The sequence below is a fragment of the Emydura macquarii genome, unplaced genomic scaffold (assembly GCF_026122565.2).
Source record: "Emydura macquarii macquarii isolate MOO-44397 ecotype Brisbane River unplaced genomic scaffold, CSIRO-AGI_Emac_v2 contig_1152, whole genome shotgun sequence".
Classification (NCBI taxonomy): Eukaryota; Metazoa; Chordata; order Testudines; family Chelidae; genus Emydura; species Emydura macquarii.
In genome coordinates this window covers 10,598-24,504 of record NW_027131289.1, presented here as the reverse complement: position 1 = coordinate 24,504, position 13,907 = coordinate 10,598, and the positions used below count along the sequence as shown (strand labels likewise).

The 13,907-nt window shown below is 48.7% G+C and overlaps 1 protein-coding gene across 1 annotated transcript; it reads right to left on the bottom strand.

The window, feature by feature from the left end:
• Positions 1–1,435: 1,435 nt before the first annotated feature.
• Positions 1,436–6,818, bottom strand: LOC137152270 (chemerin-like receptor 1). Its single transcript, XM_067546811.1, has 3 exons — positions 6,147–6,818; positions 5,251–5,281; positions 1,436–1,578 (listed from the first exon to the last, which is right to left on the bottom strand). Exons 1-3 carry the CDS (start codon positions 6,816–6,818, stop codon positions 1,436–1,438), a joined length of 846 nt encoding a protein of 281 aa, XP_067402912.1.
• Positions 6,819–13,907: the final 7,089 nt, after the last annotated feature.

The window sequence follows — 13,907 nt, the reverse complement described above, 5'->3', positions numbered from 1 at the left end:
TCTAGGGTGGATTCTTCTTGCTTTTTCAGGGTGTTGTCTGCTTTATTCAGCCATCAAGTTGATACTCCTGTTTGTACTCCACCCAATCGTCAGGTATAATGAAATTATACACGCCTAAATGAAGTCTCAGCAAGACTTAGACTAGTTAATACAAAATGGAGTATACTTATTCCAAATGGAGTTTCAGTTACAATATGGAGTCATGTCAGACTTTGGTTACAACTTTATAGAACAATCAATGAAAAAGAGTTACTTTAGTTACAATTTTAAAGAACGAATATTTAAAGGAATGGTCCTTCTTTTGGCGGCAATACAAAATGAGATACTTAAAAGACGATTTCTATTAAGACAATTTTTATAACAATTTCTATCAGTGACAGTAAGAGGACAAGTGATTTAAACAACAAAAGAACAAGAAACAAATGGCTTAAAGAAACGTGGCTTAAAGACAGTTTTACCAGTGATAATTATACTTATACTGAAGGACAGCTTTCTTAGCGAGTGAACAATAGCAGCTCTATCAAACGGCTCTCTTAACGTGCACCCTGCGGTGGTTTTTGAAGGAGCTCGGCTTCATTTACATGAGTGTATATTATTAATTGAATGTAAAAAATTTCATTTTAAAAACATTCATGAATTATTTTGATTTTATAAATGTCCCCCTACACGGCCACTGGATCTTGTTAGATAAGTGGTTCCAAATCTTTGGTCCCCAGCTTCTCTTCCGCTGGCTGCAGAAGGGAGCCACTGCCTAAGTACCCAGGTGGAGCGCATTGTCAGTGCAGGTTCCTTGCTGCAGCCACCTGGACAGGAAATCAGCGCTCCTCTCCCCTGGCTGTAGCAGGGAGCACGGCAAAGTGCTCCATATACGTCCCTAGGGACTGGGATCCCTACTGGAGCCAGAGAGAGAAGAGCAATGATCTCCCATCTCCGGGGCTGCAGAAGGGACTTGCTGCCTAGGGACCCAGGTGGAGGGCACTGTTTTCTTGCTGCAGTCTGGGGGACAAGAGATCCTCCTGGCTGAACTGCTTCCCTCTGCTGCTGGCAGAGTCTGGTGGCCCTTCAGGGTTGTAAAAATTATATTTGTGGCCCTCAGGCTAGAAAGGTTGGGAATTGCTGCCTTTGGTCTTCCTCTGCTCGACTGAACAGTGCATTATGAAACATTTGTTCCCCATGTAGGTAGTTAGTTATAGACTCGGATCAAGTCACCCTTTAACCGTCTCTTTGTAAAGCTAAATAAACTGAGCACCTTGCATCTATCACTATAAGGCAGGTTTTCTAAGTCTTTCATCATTCTTGTGGCGCTTCTCTGAACAAGCCAATAATATTCACTTACACAGAAAGACCATTTTAGGGTCAAGAGGAAGCTACGAGCTCCAGGGAACAGAATTCTTCATCTTCCACCATGCAAATATGGACAATTTCATCCACTCCCCTACTCAGCAGGCTCCGGCCCCGAGTTGTCAGCGGTTTGGGGGTTGTGTGCATGTTGCCGGTACCTCTGAAACTCGTCCTCCATGGTGAGGTAGAAGATGGGGTTGAGGCAGCTGTTAAAATATGTCAGGACAGAAGCAATAACTTTGAGGGGTAAGTGCAGGGGTGGGGCAACTGCCCCAGCCTTATAAAAGGCAGCCAGCTGCGAACCAGCTGAGCAGCGAACAGAGGGGCGGCTAACAGAAGGAGAAGGAGGGAGTTTGCCTGGGATCTGTCCCAGGTGAGTGCTAAGTGAGGGGAGCTGTGTTGGGTGTGCTGTGCTAGAGGGGGGAGTATCTGAGAGACCAGGTGTGTGACTGGTGCAAGTTACAGCTGACTGTGGGTGGGTGCTTGTGACTGGTGCAGTTACAGGCACCATTTTGGCAGTTGGGGGTTTGTCTGTTTGAGTGATTGATTGGATCCAGGTGGGGTTAATTGCGGGGGCGGGGCTTTGAGGGGTAAGTGCAGGGACGGGGCAACTGCCCCAGCCTTATAAAAGGCAGCCAGCTGAGCGGCGAACAGAGGGGCGTCTAACAGAAGGAGAAGGAGGGACTTTGCCTGGGAGTTCACCCGCGGAGAGAGCCCACTGCAGGTTTTTGCCTTTCAGATGTTGCTGAGCAGGAAATTGAGCATCTGAGGAGGCTCTCAGAGCAGAGATATGGAGAGGGAGCAATCCATTGTTGTCACCTGCACTGGATGTGCTATGTTTGTCTTCCTCCCACAGGATAGAGATGACTTCACCTGTACCAAGTGCAGGCTGGTTTCCTTATTGGAAGAGAAGGTTAAAGGACTAGAGACCCAAATGTCAACCCTGCGGTGCATTACAGAAAACGATGTCTTTGTCCATCGGGCACAGGCAGAATGTAAGGAAGATTCAGAAAAGGCCGGGCAGGCGAAACTGAAGAATGGGGAAGAAAATTGGCAGCATGTGACCTCCCGAAGAAAGAGAACCTATCTGCCCACCATGTAGATAGAAGTAAGGAATCATTTTCATCCTCTCTGCGCAAGTACTACGGCGGAGAATGATTTGGAGGACCCTTCAGAGGGAATGGATCAGAAGGAGACCCATTTGATCAGAAGGCAAGGGATGCATTCTCCTAGGGATGGGGGTTCCACGACCACCATTCCGAAGAGGAAGAGAAGGGTGATGGTGGTCGGGGACTCCCTCCTAAGGGGGACAAAGTCATCCATCTGCCGTCCGGACCAGGAAACTAGAGAAGTGTGCTGATTGCCTGGAGCTAGGATTACGGATGTGACGGAGAGATGCCAAAACTTATCAAGTCCTCAGACTGCTACCCCTTCCTGCTTCTCCACGTGGGCACCAATGACACTGCCAAGAATGATCTTGAGCGGATCACTGCGGACTATGTGGCTCTGGGAAAAGAGATAAAGGAGTTTGAAGCGCAGGTGGTGTTCTCATCCATCCTCCCTGTTCAGGGAAAAGGCCCAGGTAGTGACCATCGCATTGCGGAAGTAAATGCGTGGTTACGCAGGTGGTGTCGAAGAGAGGGCTTTGGATTCTTCAATCATGGAATGCTGTTCCAGGAAGAAGGATTACTAGGAAGGGACGGGATTCATCTAACGAAGACAGGGAAGAGTATCTTCGCAGACAGGCTGGCTAACCTAGTGAGGAGGGCTTTAAACTAGTTTCGACGGGGGATGGGGACCTAAGCCCGAAGGTTAGTGGGGAAGAGGGACACCACAAGGAAGCAGAAGGAGGAGGGTGCAGCAGGGGAGGCCTCCCGATTCATACTGTGAAAGTAGGGCAATCGGCTACTTATCTCAAGTGCCTGTACACAAATGCAAGAAGCCTGGGAAACAAGCAGGAGGAAATGGAAGCCCTGGCACAGTCAAGAAACTACGACATGATTGGAATAACTGAGACTTGGTGGAATAACTCTCACGATTGGAGCACTGTCATGGATGGGTATAAACTGTTCAGGAAGGACAGGCAGGGGCGAAAGGGGGGAGGAGTTGCACTGTATGTAAGAGAGCACTATGACTGCTCTGAGCTCCAGTATGAAACTGGAGATAAGCCAGTTGAGTGTCTCTGGGTAAAACTTAGAAGCAAGAACAATAAGTGTGATGTCGTGGTGGGTGTCTGTTACAGACCACCAGACCAGGAGGATGAGGTAGATGAGGCTTTCTTTCCTCAACTAGGGAAAGTTTCCAGTTCACAGGGCCTGATTCTCATGGGAGACTTCAATCACCCTGACATCTGCTGGAAGAGCAATACAGCAGAGCACAAACAATCCAGGAAGTTTTTGGAGAGTGTCGCTGACAATTTCCTGGTGCAAGTGCTGGAGCAACCAACTAGGGGCCGAGCTTCTCTTGATCTGCTGCTCACAAACAGGGAAGATTTGGTAGGGGAAGTAGAAGTGGGTGGCAACCTAGGCAGCAGTGACCATGAAATGGTCGAGTTCAGGATCCTGACGAAAGGAAGAAAGGAGAACAGCAGGATACGGACAATGGACTTCAGAAAAGCAGACTTTGACTCCTTCAGGGAACTGATGGGCAGGATTCCCTGGGAGGCTAATATGAGGGGGAAAGGAACCCAAGAGAGCTAGCTGTATTTTAAAGAGACCTTATTGAGGGCACAAGAGCAAACCATCCCAATGTGCAGAAAGATTAGCAAATATGGTAGGCAACCAGCTTGGCTTAACAAAGATGTCCTTGGCGAACTTAAATGCAAAAAAGAAGCTTACAAGAAGTGGAAGCTTGGTCAGATGACTAGGGAGGATTATATAAACACTGCTCGAACGTGCAGGAATGAAATCAGGAAGGCCAAAGCACAATTGGAGTTGCAGCTAGCAAGGGACGTGAAGGGGAACAAGAAGGGTTTCTACAGGCAGGTTGCCAACAAGAGGAAGATTCAGGAAACTGTGGGCCCCTTAGAGAATGAGGGAGGCGACCTAGGGACGGACGATGTGGAGAAAGCTGAGGTACTCAATGCCTTTTTTGCCTCTGTCTTCACAGACAAGATCAGCTCCCAGACTGCCGTACTGGGTGGCACAGAAATGGAAGGAGGCGAACATCCTGCAGTGCTGAAGGAACGGGTTCAAGACTATTTAGAGGGATTGGACATTCACAAGTCCATGGGGCCGGATGCAATGCACCGGAGGGTGCTGAGGGAGTTGGCTGAGGTGATTTCAGAGCCATTGGCTATTATCTTTGAAAGCTCGTGGCAACAGGGGGAGGTCCCTGAGGACTGGAAAAGAGCAAATCTATTGCCCATCTTCAAAAAGGGAGGAAAGAGGATCCAGGGAACTACAGACCGGTCAGCCTCACCTCAATCCCTGGAAAAATCATGGAGCAGGTCCTTAAGGAATCCATTTTAAGGCACTTGGAAGAGAGGAAGGTGATCAGGAACAGTCAACACGGATTCACCAGGGGAAAGTCATGCCTAACCAACCTGATTGCTTTCTATGATGAGGTGACTGGCTCTGTGGATGTAGGGAAGGTGGTGGACGTGATATACCTTGAGTTTAGCAAAGCTTTTGATACGGTCTCTCACAGTATTCTTATCAGCAAGTTAAAGAAGTATGGGTTGGATGAATGGACTATAAAATGGATCGAGAACTGGCTAGAGCATAGGGCTCAACGAGTAGTGATCAATGGCTCCATGTCTAGCTGGCAACCGGTCACAAGCGGAGTTCCCCAGGGGTCGGTCCTGGGGCCGGTTTTGTTCAACATCTTTATTAATGATCTGGAGGATGGGGTAGATTGCACCCTCAGCAAGTTTGCAGATGACACTAAGCTGGGGGGAGTGGTAGATACCCTGCAAGGTAGGGATAGGATACAGAGTGACCTAAACAAACTGGAGGATTGGGCCAAAAGAAATCTAATGAGGTTCAACAAAGATAAGTGCAGAGTCCTGCACTTAGGAAGGAAGAATCCCATGCACAGCTATAGACTGGGGACCGACGAGCTGGGCAGCAGCTCTACAGAAAAGGACCAGGGGGTAACAATGGATAAAAAGCTGGATATGAGTCAGCAGTGTGCCTGGTTGTCAAGAAGGCTAATGGCATATTGGGCTGCATTAGGAGGGGCATTGCCAGCAGATCGCGGGAAGTGATTATTCCCCTCTATTCGGCATTGGTGAGGCCGCATTTAGAATATTGTGTCCAGTTTTGGGCCCCCCACTACAAAAAGGATGTGGACAAGTTGGAGAGAGTGCAGCGGAGGGCAACAAAAATGATTCGGGGGCTAGAGCACAGGACTTATGAGGAGAGGCTGAGGGAACTGGGCTTGTTTAGTCTGCAAAAGAGAAGAGTGAGGGGGGATTTGATAGCAGCCTTTAACTACCTGAAAGGGGGTTCCAAGGGAGGATGGGGCTAGGCTGTTCTCGGTGGTGGCAGATGACAGAAGAAGGAGCAACGGTCTCAAGTTGCAGGGCGGGAGGTCTAGGTTGGACATTAGGAAAAAGTTTTTTACTAGGAGGGTGGTGAAGCACTGGAATGGGTTACCTAGGGAGGTGGTGGAATCTCCATCTTTAGATGTTTTTAAGCTGCGTCTTGACAAAGCCCTGGCTGGGATGATATAGCTGAGGTTAGTCCTGCTTTGAGCAGGGGGTTGGACTAGAAGACCTCCTGAGGTCCCTTCCAACTCTAATATTCTATGATTCTATGATTCTATTCTGTGATCCAAAGAGGCGGAGGGTATGTAGGTGAGACCAGCAGGAAGCAGAAGATGTGGTACGGTAACCAGTAGATGAGAAAGGTCGGGATCAAACCAAAAAGGCTCTTGAACGGCTTGGTGGACTGGCTCAGCCTGTTCCTTCTCAGCTTGGCAGCTAGAAAGATATAGAAGGTCGGGATCAAGATCAAGGCTAATGAGATCAGAAACCCAACCAGTAACTGGATCGCAGCAGCGGCCTTCAGCCTCTCTTCATCCAGCTGGAAATTATCCCTGATTCTGTCAGGCAGGAGCAGGGATTCCCAGAGATCACTGTACCGCAAGCCGAACCCAAGAGACAGGGTCCACATGCCCAGAACCACACAGACAGCCTGGCGGGGGGTGCAGTGGTTCTGGGCCCACACAGGGTGTGCCACGAGGATGCAACGATGAACGCTGAAGGCCGTGAGAATGAAGGTGCTGGAGAACAGGTGGAGGGAGGTGACAGTGCTGCTCAGCCACTTAGCCCAATCCAGGAGGAAGATGGAGGTGAATCTGAGGGGCAGGAACACAATGAAGATAAAATCGGACATGGCCCAGTTCCGGAACCACACAGCACTGACCGTCCTCTCCACACGGCAGCTGGTGATGAAGAGCACGGAGCCATTCATTGACACCCCAGCGAGGACGGCCAAGACACACAGCACCAGGAAAGGGATTGGAAACACCATTCTCAGAGGAGAGGCAGTTTACAGCGTCCGTCCTGCTCCTCAGGTCTCTGTCTCTCTGTCGGCAGCGCAGATGTACTGAGCAAAGCAAAGAAGATCTCCTGAGGAGGACAAGCAGTCACATAGAGAGAGAGAGCACAGTTTATAAACTTCCCAGATCCTAAGGTGAACTCCGATAGGATCAGATTCCTGTAGGTGAATGGCACCGATGTTTCGAACAACTTAGAGTCAAAGAATCAGAACCGCAGGGTTAGAAGGGACATGAAGGATCATTTAGCCAATGATTTTCTTCTTGCTGAAATTTTTTATTTCTACACAAGGGGAGGTGGACATTGGAGGGGGTCTAAAATGCAGAGACAGAAATATGAAAGAAACCCCCAGAGCCTCACCAAAATTCCCAAATCATCTTCTTACTGGTAGCTTCCCATAGGAGCTGATTGCTCCCGTCTATGTTAAAAAAAAGTTAGTTAATTAATGATGGTTTTCCTCCTGTTTATTTTAATAATGAAATATTTGAAAGTGATTCTTCTCCTGCCCTCTCATTTTGAAGTGGAGTTTTTGTGCGTTTTGGGCAATTTGAGGGGGCGAGTTAGTGGACTAGTTAAAATCCCCACTGAAAACGCCCCCTATAAAACCTCCAATGACAGGGATCGGCTCCCAAGGAGAAGAAGAGTAAGACGGGAACAATGACGACGACAAAAAGCAACCCGACAAAGCACCAGACGACAAGGAGAACAGTAACAAGCGAAAACGTTTTTTTAAAGAAGGACATTGCATGAGTCAATTTTAGTGGCTAGACAGAGAATGACGACTCCTGGGTTTTATCCCAGACTGTACCACCGAAGTGCTGGGGAACTCGGACAAGTCAATTAATTTCCCCAGGCCTCTGTTTCCCCTCCAAACATTCATGTGTTTAGAGTTTGTTGTGGCTGGGCCCCCTTTAGGTCTGTGCATCCCCCGGTGTGAAAGAGACCCTAGCCCTAGTTGCGGGGTGTCTACTTGTAATAATAAAAAGCAGACAGGCATGGTGACCCATAACTGAATTAATGCAAACACACACAAATGTTTGACAATTCAGCGGAAAAAGAATATAAATAATTTCAGCCAGCCCTGTCCGGAGCAGATGAAGGAAACGGATGGGGCAGCAGGAATGGGGGACATCCAGGGAACATTGGGGAGGAAGAATGAGATCCATGGGGCAGCTGGAGTGTTATTCTCATTTCCTTACCTATGTCTTGGGGGGATGCAACGTCCCAGGTCCCTGACACGATGCCTCCAGCTTGCCCACACTGGGTCAGCCTGCAACAGGATGCTGTTCTCATAGGGGTGTATCTGGAGAGTGAGGAACAGCGGGGGGGAGGATCAGAGGACATGGTTGAGTGTGATCACATGAGCAAAGTCTGCAAAGCGAACCACAAGCTCCCCCCTGGTGGGCCCTAGTGAGGTGTCCGCATTCGGCCGCCTGAATCCAGGATAGACAGGCAAGTGGAGCCCCTTGCAGACAGGAGAAGCTGAGATGCAACCACGTCCAGACAACTCCAGCAGGCGAAGTCCCAGGAACAGAGACTCCAGCTGAGACTTCACCCCTCTCCTTGGGGAGAGAAACCAGAGGACCACAAGGAGTTGGATACGTGAGATTCTCAGCCCTGCCTTTGCAGCAGGGGACCCATCCACGTCACAGGCCAGCCAATGCTAAGGAAACCCTCGCTCTGTGCTAGAGACCACAGAAACCACAGCCCAGCCTCTTACCTGCCTTTGCCACTCATCATTTGCCTGGAGGCCTCAAGGTACTGCCTTGGGGCACTTTTCAGCTCAACATGAGTTCCCAGGGCCAAAAGGGCCAAGGCCATCCTAGGATGCATCAATAGGGGAATGTCCTGATGGAGCAGAGAGGTGATTTTCCCTCTGGATTTGGCCCTTGTACAACCACTGCTGGAATCCTGTGTCCAGCTCTGGTGCCCATCATTTAGGAAGGATGTTGATGTGTTTCCAGTTTTTAAATTAAGGTGGGATTCTTTTCCTCAAAGATCTGTGTAGTTCAATGAGGAAATAATTGAGAAAAGGTCTCTGGCCTGAGTGATACACAAAGTCCGATTGCATGATCACAGTGGTCCCTTCCGGTTCGGGAAGCTATGAATAAGTTACCATGAAAGAGATATTTGGAGGAAATCCTGATTCACTAAACCCTTAATGGAGTCTAGTGGGTTACATTGTTGGGGCTGGGCCTCAGGACTCCTGGCTTCTTTTCTGGATCTGGCAGGGATGGGGGCTAGTGGGTTAGAGCCAGAGCACTGGGAGTCAGTCCTGAAGATTTTACCATTGAAACTGGCAAATGCAGGATTTTTTTACAGCATCAGAAGCTCCTAATCTAAAGTCCTGAATTTCTGACCCCGTTGGGCTGAGTCTCCTCAATCCTTTGAACAAACGTAAGTTAGCAGGTTCTGCTTCTATTTCTTTGCTGGCTCCTCTTTTAGAAAATTCAGAGCCTGAATCAACTACAAAACTGGAACCTTTATTGTTTGCATCTGTGATGGGATGTACAACTCCCTCCCCTGTCAGGGAAACCAGGGGGTAACGGCTCACTCTGGGCCCAGCCAGCATCACCCCGACACACCTGCAGCAAATGCTCCATCTGGTGCAGCACTTAAAAGCAGCTCATTTTGGCAGCAGAGCTGGAAGGAAACTAGCCTGCAGCTCACAGCTCCAGCAGGGTTGAAGCAGGCCCTGAGTCAGGCACCCCCCCCCCAAGAAGGGCCTTCCTAAGAGAAGGGAGTCCCCTACCCCAGGACAACCAGGAGAAGGGGGATATCTTCCCTCCTTCTTCCCCAGCCGGTGACGCCTGGACATTAAGAATCCCCTCCCCACAGCCCCCACCCAGGCACAGACTACAGCATCAGACAGGATTCCAGCCAACCTAGGTGATAGCTCTGGGAGCAAAGCAGGGATGTGGTTAGAGTGGAGGGGGGAGGGAAGGGTGCCAGCACTCCTGGGTTCTCTCCCTGGCTCTGGGAGGGGAGAGGTGGCAGTAACCTGTTTATAATGGGGGCAATTCTGCCTCTGATCCAGTGTTGTCCTGCTTCTTGCTGGGGAGGGCGGTCTGGGCCGTGGCCTCGCTGAACACCCCCTGGAAGACTGTGACCATGGAGAACCACAGCGTGTCCTTGCAGCCCCAGCCCGTGAGGGCCGGCAGGGTGGGGTTGAGGCAATGGCTGAGGGCAGCCAAGGGGAGCCTGACGTCATGGATTGCCTGTGTCACTGGAGTCATCCTCTTTCCTGCCATGGCTAGCAGAGTGGTGAGGTGGCAGGGGAACCAGTGGAGGAAGAAGGCCATCACCACAGCCACCATGATCTTGTAGGATCTGCTGGAGAAGGCCGGCCGGTTCCTGCTCAGTTTGGCCGCCATTTTTAATATTAATATTATAAAACAAACACAACTCGTAATATTAACATTCAGCACTAATTTACTGCAACGCCTGCTGACACACTCCTATGTAACAGCCCTGCCTACACACATTCAAAACAATTTAACACCGTCTACTTAATAATTACACATCATAAAAAAAATCCATCCAAGTCCGAAATGCTGCAAAAGCTGCCACAAAACACAGTTAGTAAAAACCTAGTAAAATAGTCCCCTCCCATCCCCCCGGCACACTGCCCCCTGCTAGCCCAGCCCTGCCCCCATAGGCCTTTATCAATGTCAGGATCACTATGCCCTGCCCTTGGGGACGCGCCACCTCAGGCACGATACCACCTGTAGGTCAAGTACCTGAATTGCGCTATGCTGCCATCTACTGGCCACATGGTTTCACTGCCATCGTCAGCCTGGAGCCTTTGGATATCAGTTTATAGGAGCTTCTCCCACTGAGATGCAGCGGTCTCTGGGGTGGGGTGTGGGGGCTGTTTATACAGGGGCAGGAAGGAATTTGTGGGGGGGCTGTTGTGTGGGGAGCAGGGAAAAATCTAGGAGTACTGCTGTGGGGAACAGGGAGAGATCAGAGCTGGCTGCTGTGGGGAGAAGAGTGGGGGCAGGGAGGGATCTTGGAGAGGGGGTGGGGGCAAAGACAGATTTTGGGAGGTTGTTGTGGATTTCACCTTAGCATTGAAGCTGGAGGGTTTAATCTCACTTTCTGACCCGTGTCCCACGGGAACACAGCGTCTCAGACATGGCTGTTCCTAGGAGGGTGCGGAGCCCAGGGCAGAGGAGGCTGCTGCCGGGCTAGGACCCCAGGGGTAGGCTGCTGCTGCCCGACTTCAAGCTGGGAGCAGGGACCGTGTGGGACACGGACAGCTGCCTCCCAAAATGCATGGGCTTGTGGGAACAGGGGACCAGCACGTGGTCCACCAAAACTCAGGGCTGGGGCGATCACCCCTATTCACCCTACCCTAGGACAGCTCTGCTCTCAGAATTGATCCCTACCACACGTCACCAATAGCCCCCCATGGACTCTTTCTGGTGGCAGAAGCTGTCCTAGCTGGGAGACATGGAGGGCAGCTCAATGGGGTGGGAGATGCAGACAACGCTGAATCTGCAAAGCCTTCAAGGTGGCCAGCTCCATGCAAGCCTCAAACAGCACGGCTCAGCTCTGGATCCTCTTATTATGAAGGCTCTGAGACACCGTCTGCAGAGACAGTCGCCCACATTCGGGGCAGCCACAGGTCAAGAGCAGGAGCTAAGCCGCAGCAGCATGACTGCAAAATTTTAGTGTGTTCACACCTGGAGACGCGCCAGAAGCCACTTGGGTCCCTAGAGCGACGCTGGTTTGGGAGTGATTAGTGGGTGGGTCCCGCTGCTCTTTGAGCCTGCTCTCCCCTCACTCATCTGGAGAGACCTTGCCCAGGTGGATCGTGAATCTCCCACTTCATTGGATGTGAGCCACACGATCTTCTGTCTGCACCATGTCTGGCTGCTGGATTGTTTGGATGCAGGAGAACAACCAGCAACACACGGAAGAGCGAAAGCGGTGTGAATATTGTCCAGGAATATCAAGATTCATTAAGATGTTGGTTTAAAAAGCCACCCACATTTTGTTGAAAATCCCCAGTATTTCAAACTACTCCTCACTCCGTTGGCTTTCAAAGAGATCTGGGTATTTCTGGTTTCCGAAATTTCTGGCTGCGTTTTGTACTGTCACCGACATTTACAATTTGCTTGCACTTTCACCATGCCTATAATATTCCCCCCGTCTACAGCACCTAGAATCAGATGCCTAGGTGAGAATTTCAGCTTTCTTTCTTTCTTTCTTTCTTGGTAAATTTCTAATGTTTGTGGTTGCAGAGAAAAGTTTCAGAATGGTTCAAAAAATTCAAAATGCAAAAAAGGAGAACTCAACTGTCTTTCTTTTCAAACCAATCTTGTGATGTTTTAGGAGGTGGCCCATGAGGTTTGGAGGCTCGGACTTTGCAATGAAGATAAAGGATTAGATTTTTAACAGTGCCTAAGGGAGTTAGGTGCCAAATTCCCATGAAGTTCAATGGGAATTAAGCATCTAACTCACAGAGGTGCTTTTGCAAATCTCCCCCGTAGAAGCCTACATCTCACTGACTGTCAGGGAGGTTCCTACCTGTATAAACACTTTTAAAAATAGGACTTGGACCCTTTTGCAAATGCTACCTTTTGTTTCATAGACCTGTTGATCTTCAAGAAACTCAGGAAAGAAGAATAGCTGGAGCTCCACTGTGCGCGAAGATTGTGGGATGACAAGAATAATGACACAAAGATGCAGAAAAGGACAGACCATAAAGAACCAGACGCCCCCAAATGATCTAAAAATGAACAAACGCAAGAATCTAATTTATTTCCTTAAAATGCTAGATTCCTAGATTCCACATCTGGAAGGGATCATAGTGAACATCTCCTCTGACCTCCTGCATTACACAGGCCAGAGAACTGCCTCAAAACAATCCCTAGAGCAGAGCTTTTAGAAAAACATCCGAGCTTGATTTGAAAATTGCCAGTGATGGAGAATCCACCACAAACCTTGGGAAATTGTTCCAATGGTCAATTTCTCTTGCCATTTAAAATTTACACCTCGTGTCCAGTCTGAATTTGTCTAGGTTCAACTCATGGCTGCTATGCTGACAGAAATACATGGGATCTTTTTCAGGAGACAAGGCAATATGCCACATTTATTATGAGAAAGCATTAATAACGAATAATTGATACATAATGCACACAGACACACACACACCCCAAATGTTCTGCAGCTGATCATGTATAGTTACCAGTCCTGATCGTAGCTTCTCATCGCAGCTTGTGATCGCAGCTTGAGTTCGTACCTGGTGTTTGCACCTCGTGTTGGCTAACTGGCCAGGGAAGCCGGGAACGAGGAAGAACGGGGTCTCTGTCGGGTGCACACGGATACTCTTTGATGTTGCTAAGCAAAATGTTACCCAAAGCATTCAATTCTCACCCATCTTTTTATAGGTTTTAGTTTTAACGTAAGGCTGTGGATCCTGCTGTGTCACGCTGGCTCTGGTTTCTGTGTGACAATTGATCACCAGTCAATTACAGACGTGACCTTCATCTTGGAATGGTTCTTTGTTTCTTTTCTAGAGTAGATTCTTCTTGCTGTTTCAGGATGTTCTCTGCTTTTTTCAGCCATCAAGTACTCGTGTTTGTACTCTGCCTGATCATCAGGTATAATGAAATTACACACTCCTAAATGAAATTTCAGCAAGACTTAGACTAGCTAATACAAAATGGAGTATACTCATTCAAAATGGAGTTTCAGTTACAATATGGAGTCATGTCAGACTTTGATTAAAACTTTAGAGAACAATCAGTTAAAAAGCGTTACTTTAGTTACAATTTGAAAGAACGAATACTTTAAAGGAATGGTTCTTCTTTTGGTGACAATAAGAAAATGAGTTCCTTAAGAGACATTTTCTATGAAGACAATTTTTATAAAAATTTCTATCAGTGACAGTAAGAGGACCAGTGACTTAAACAACAAAAGGACAAGCAACAAATGACTTAAAGACAAGGGTCTTAAATACAGTTTTACCAGTGATAACTATATTGTTTCCGAAGGGCAGCTTTTTAATGAGTGAATGAGAGTGGCTCTATCAAGTGGCTTTCCACATGAGCGC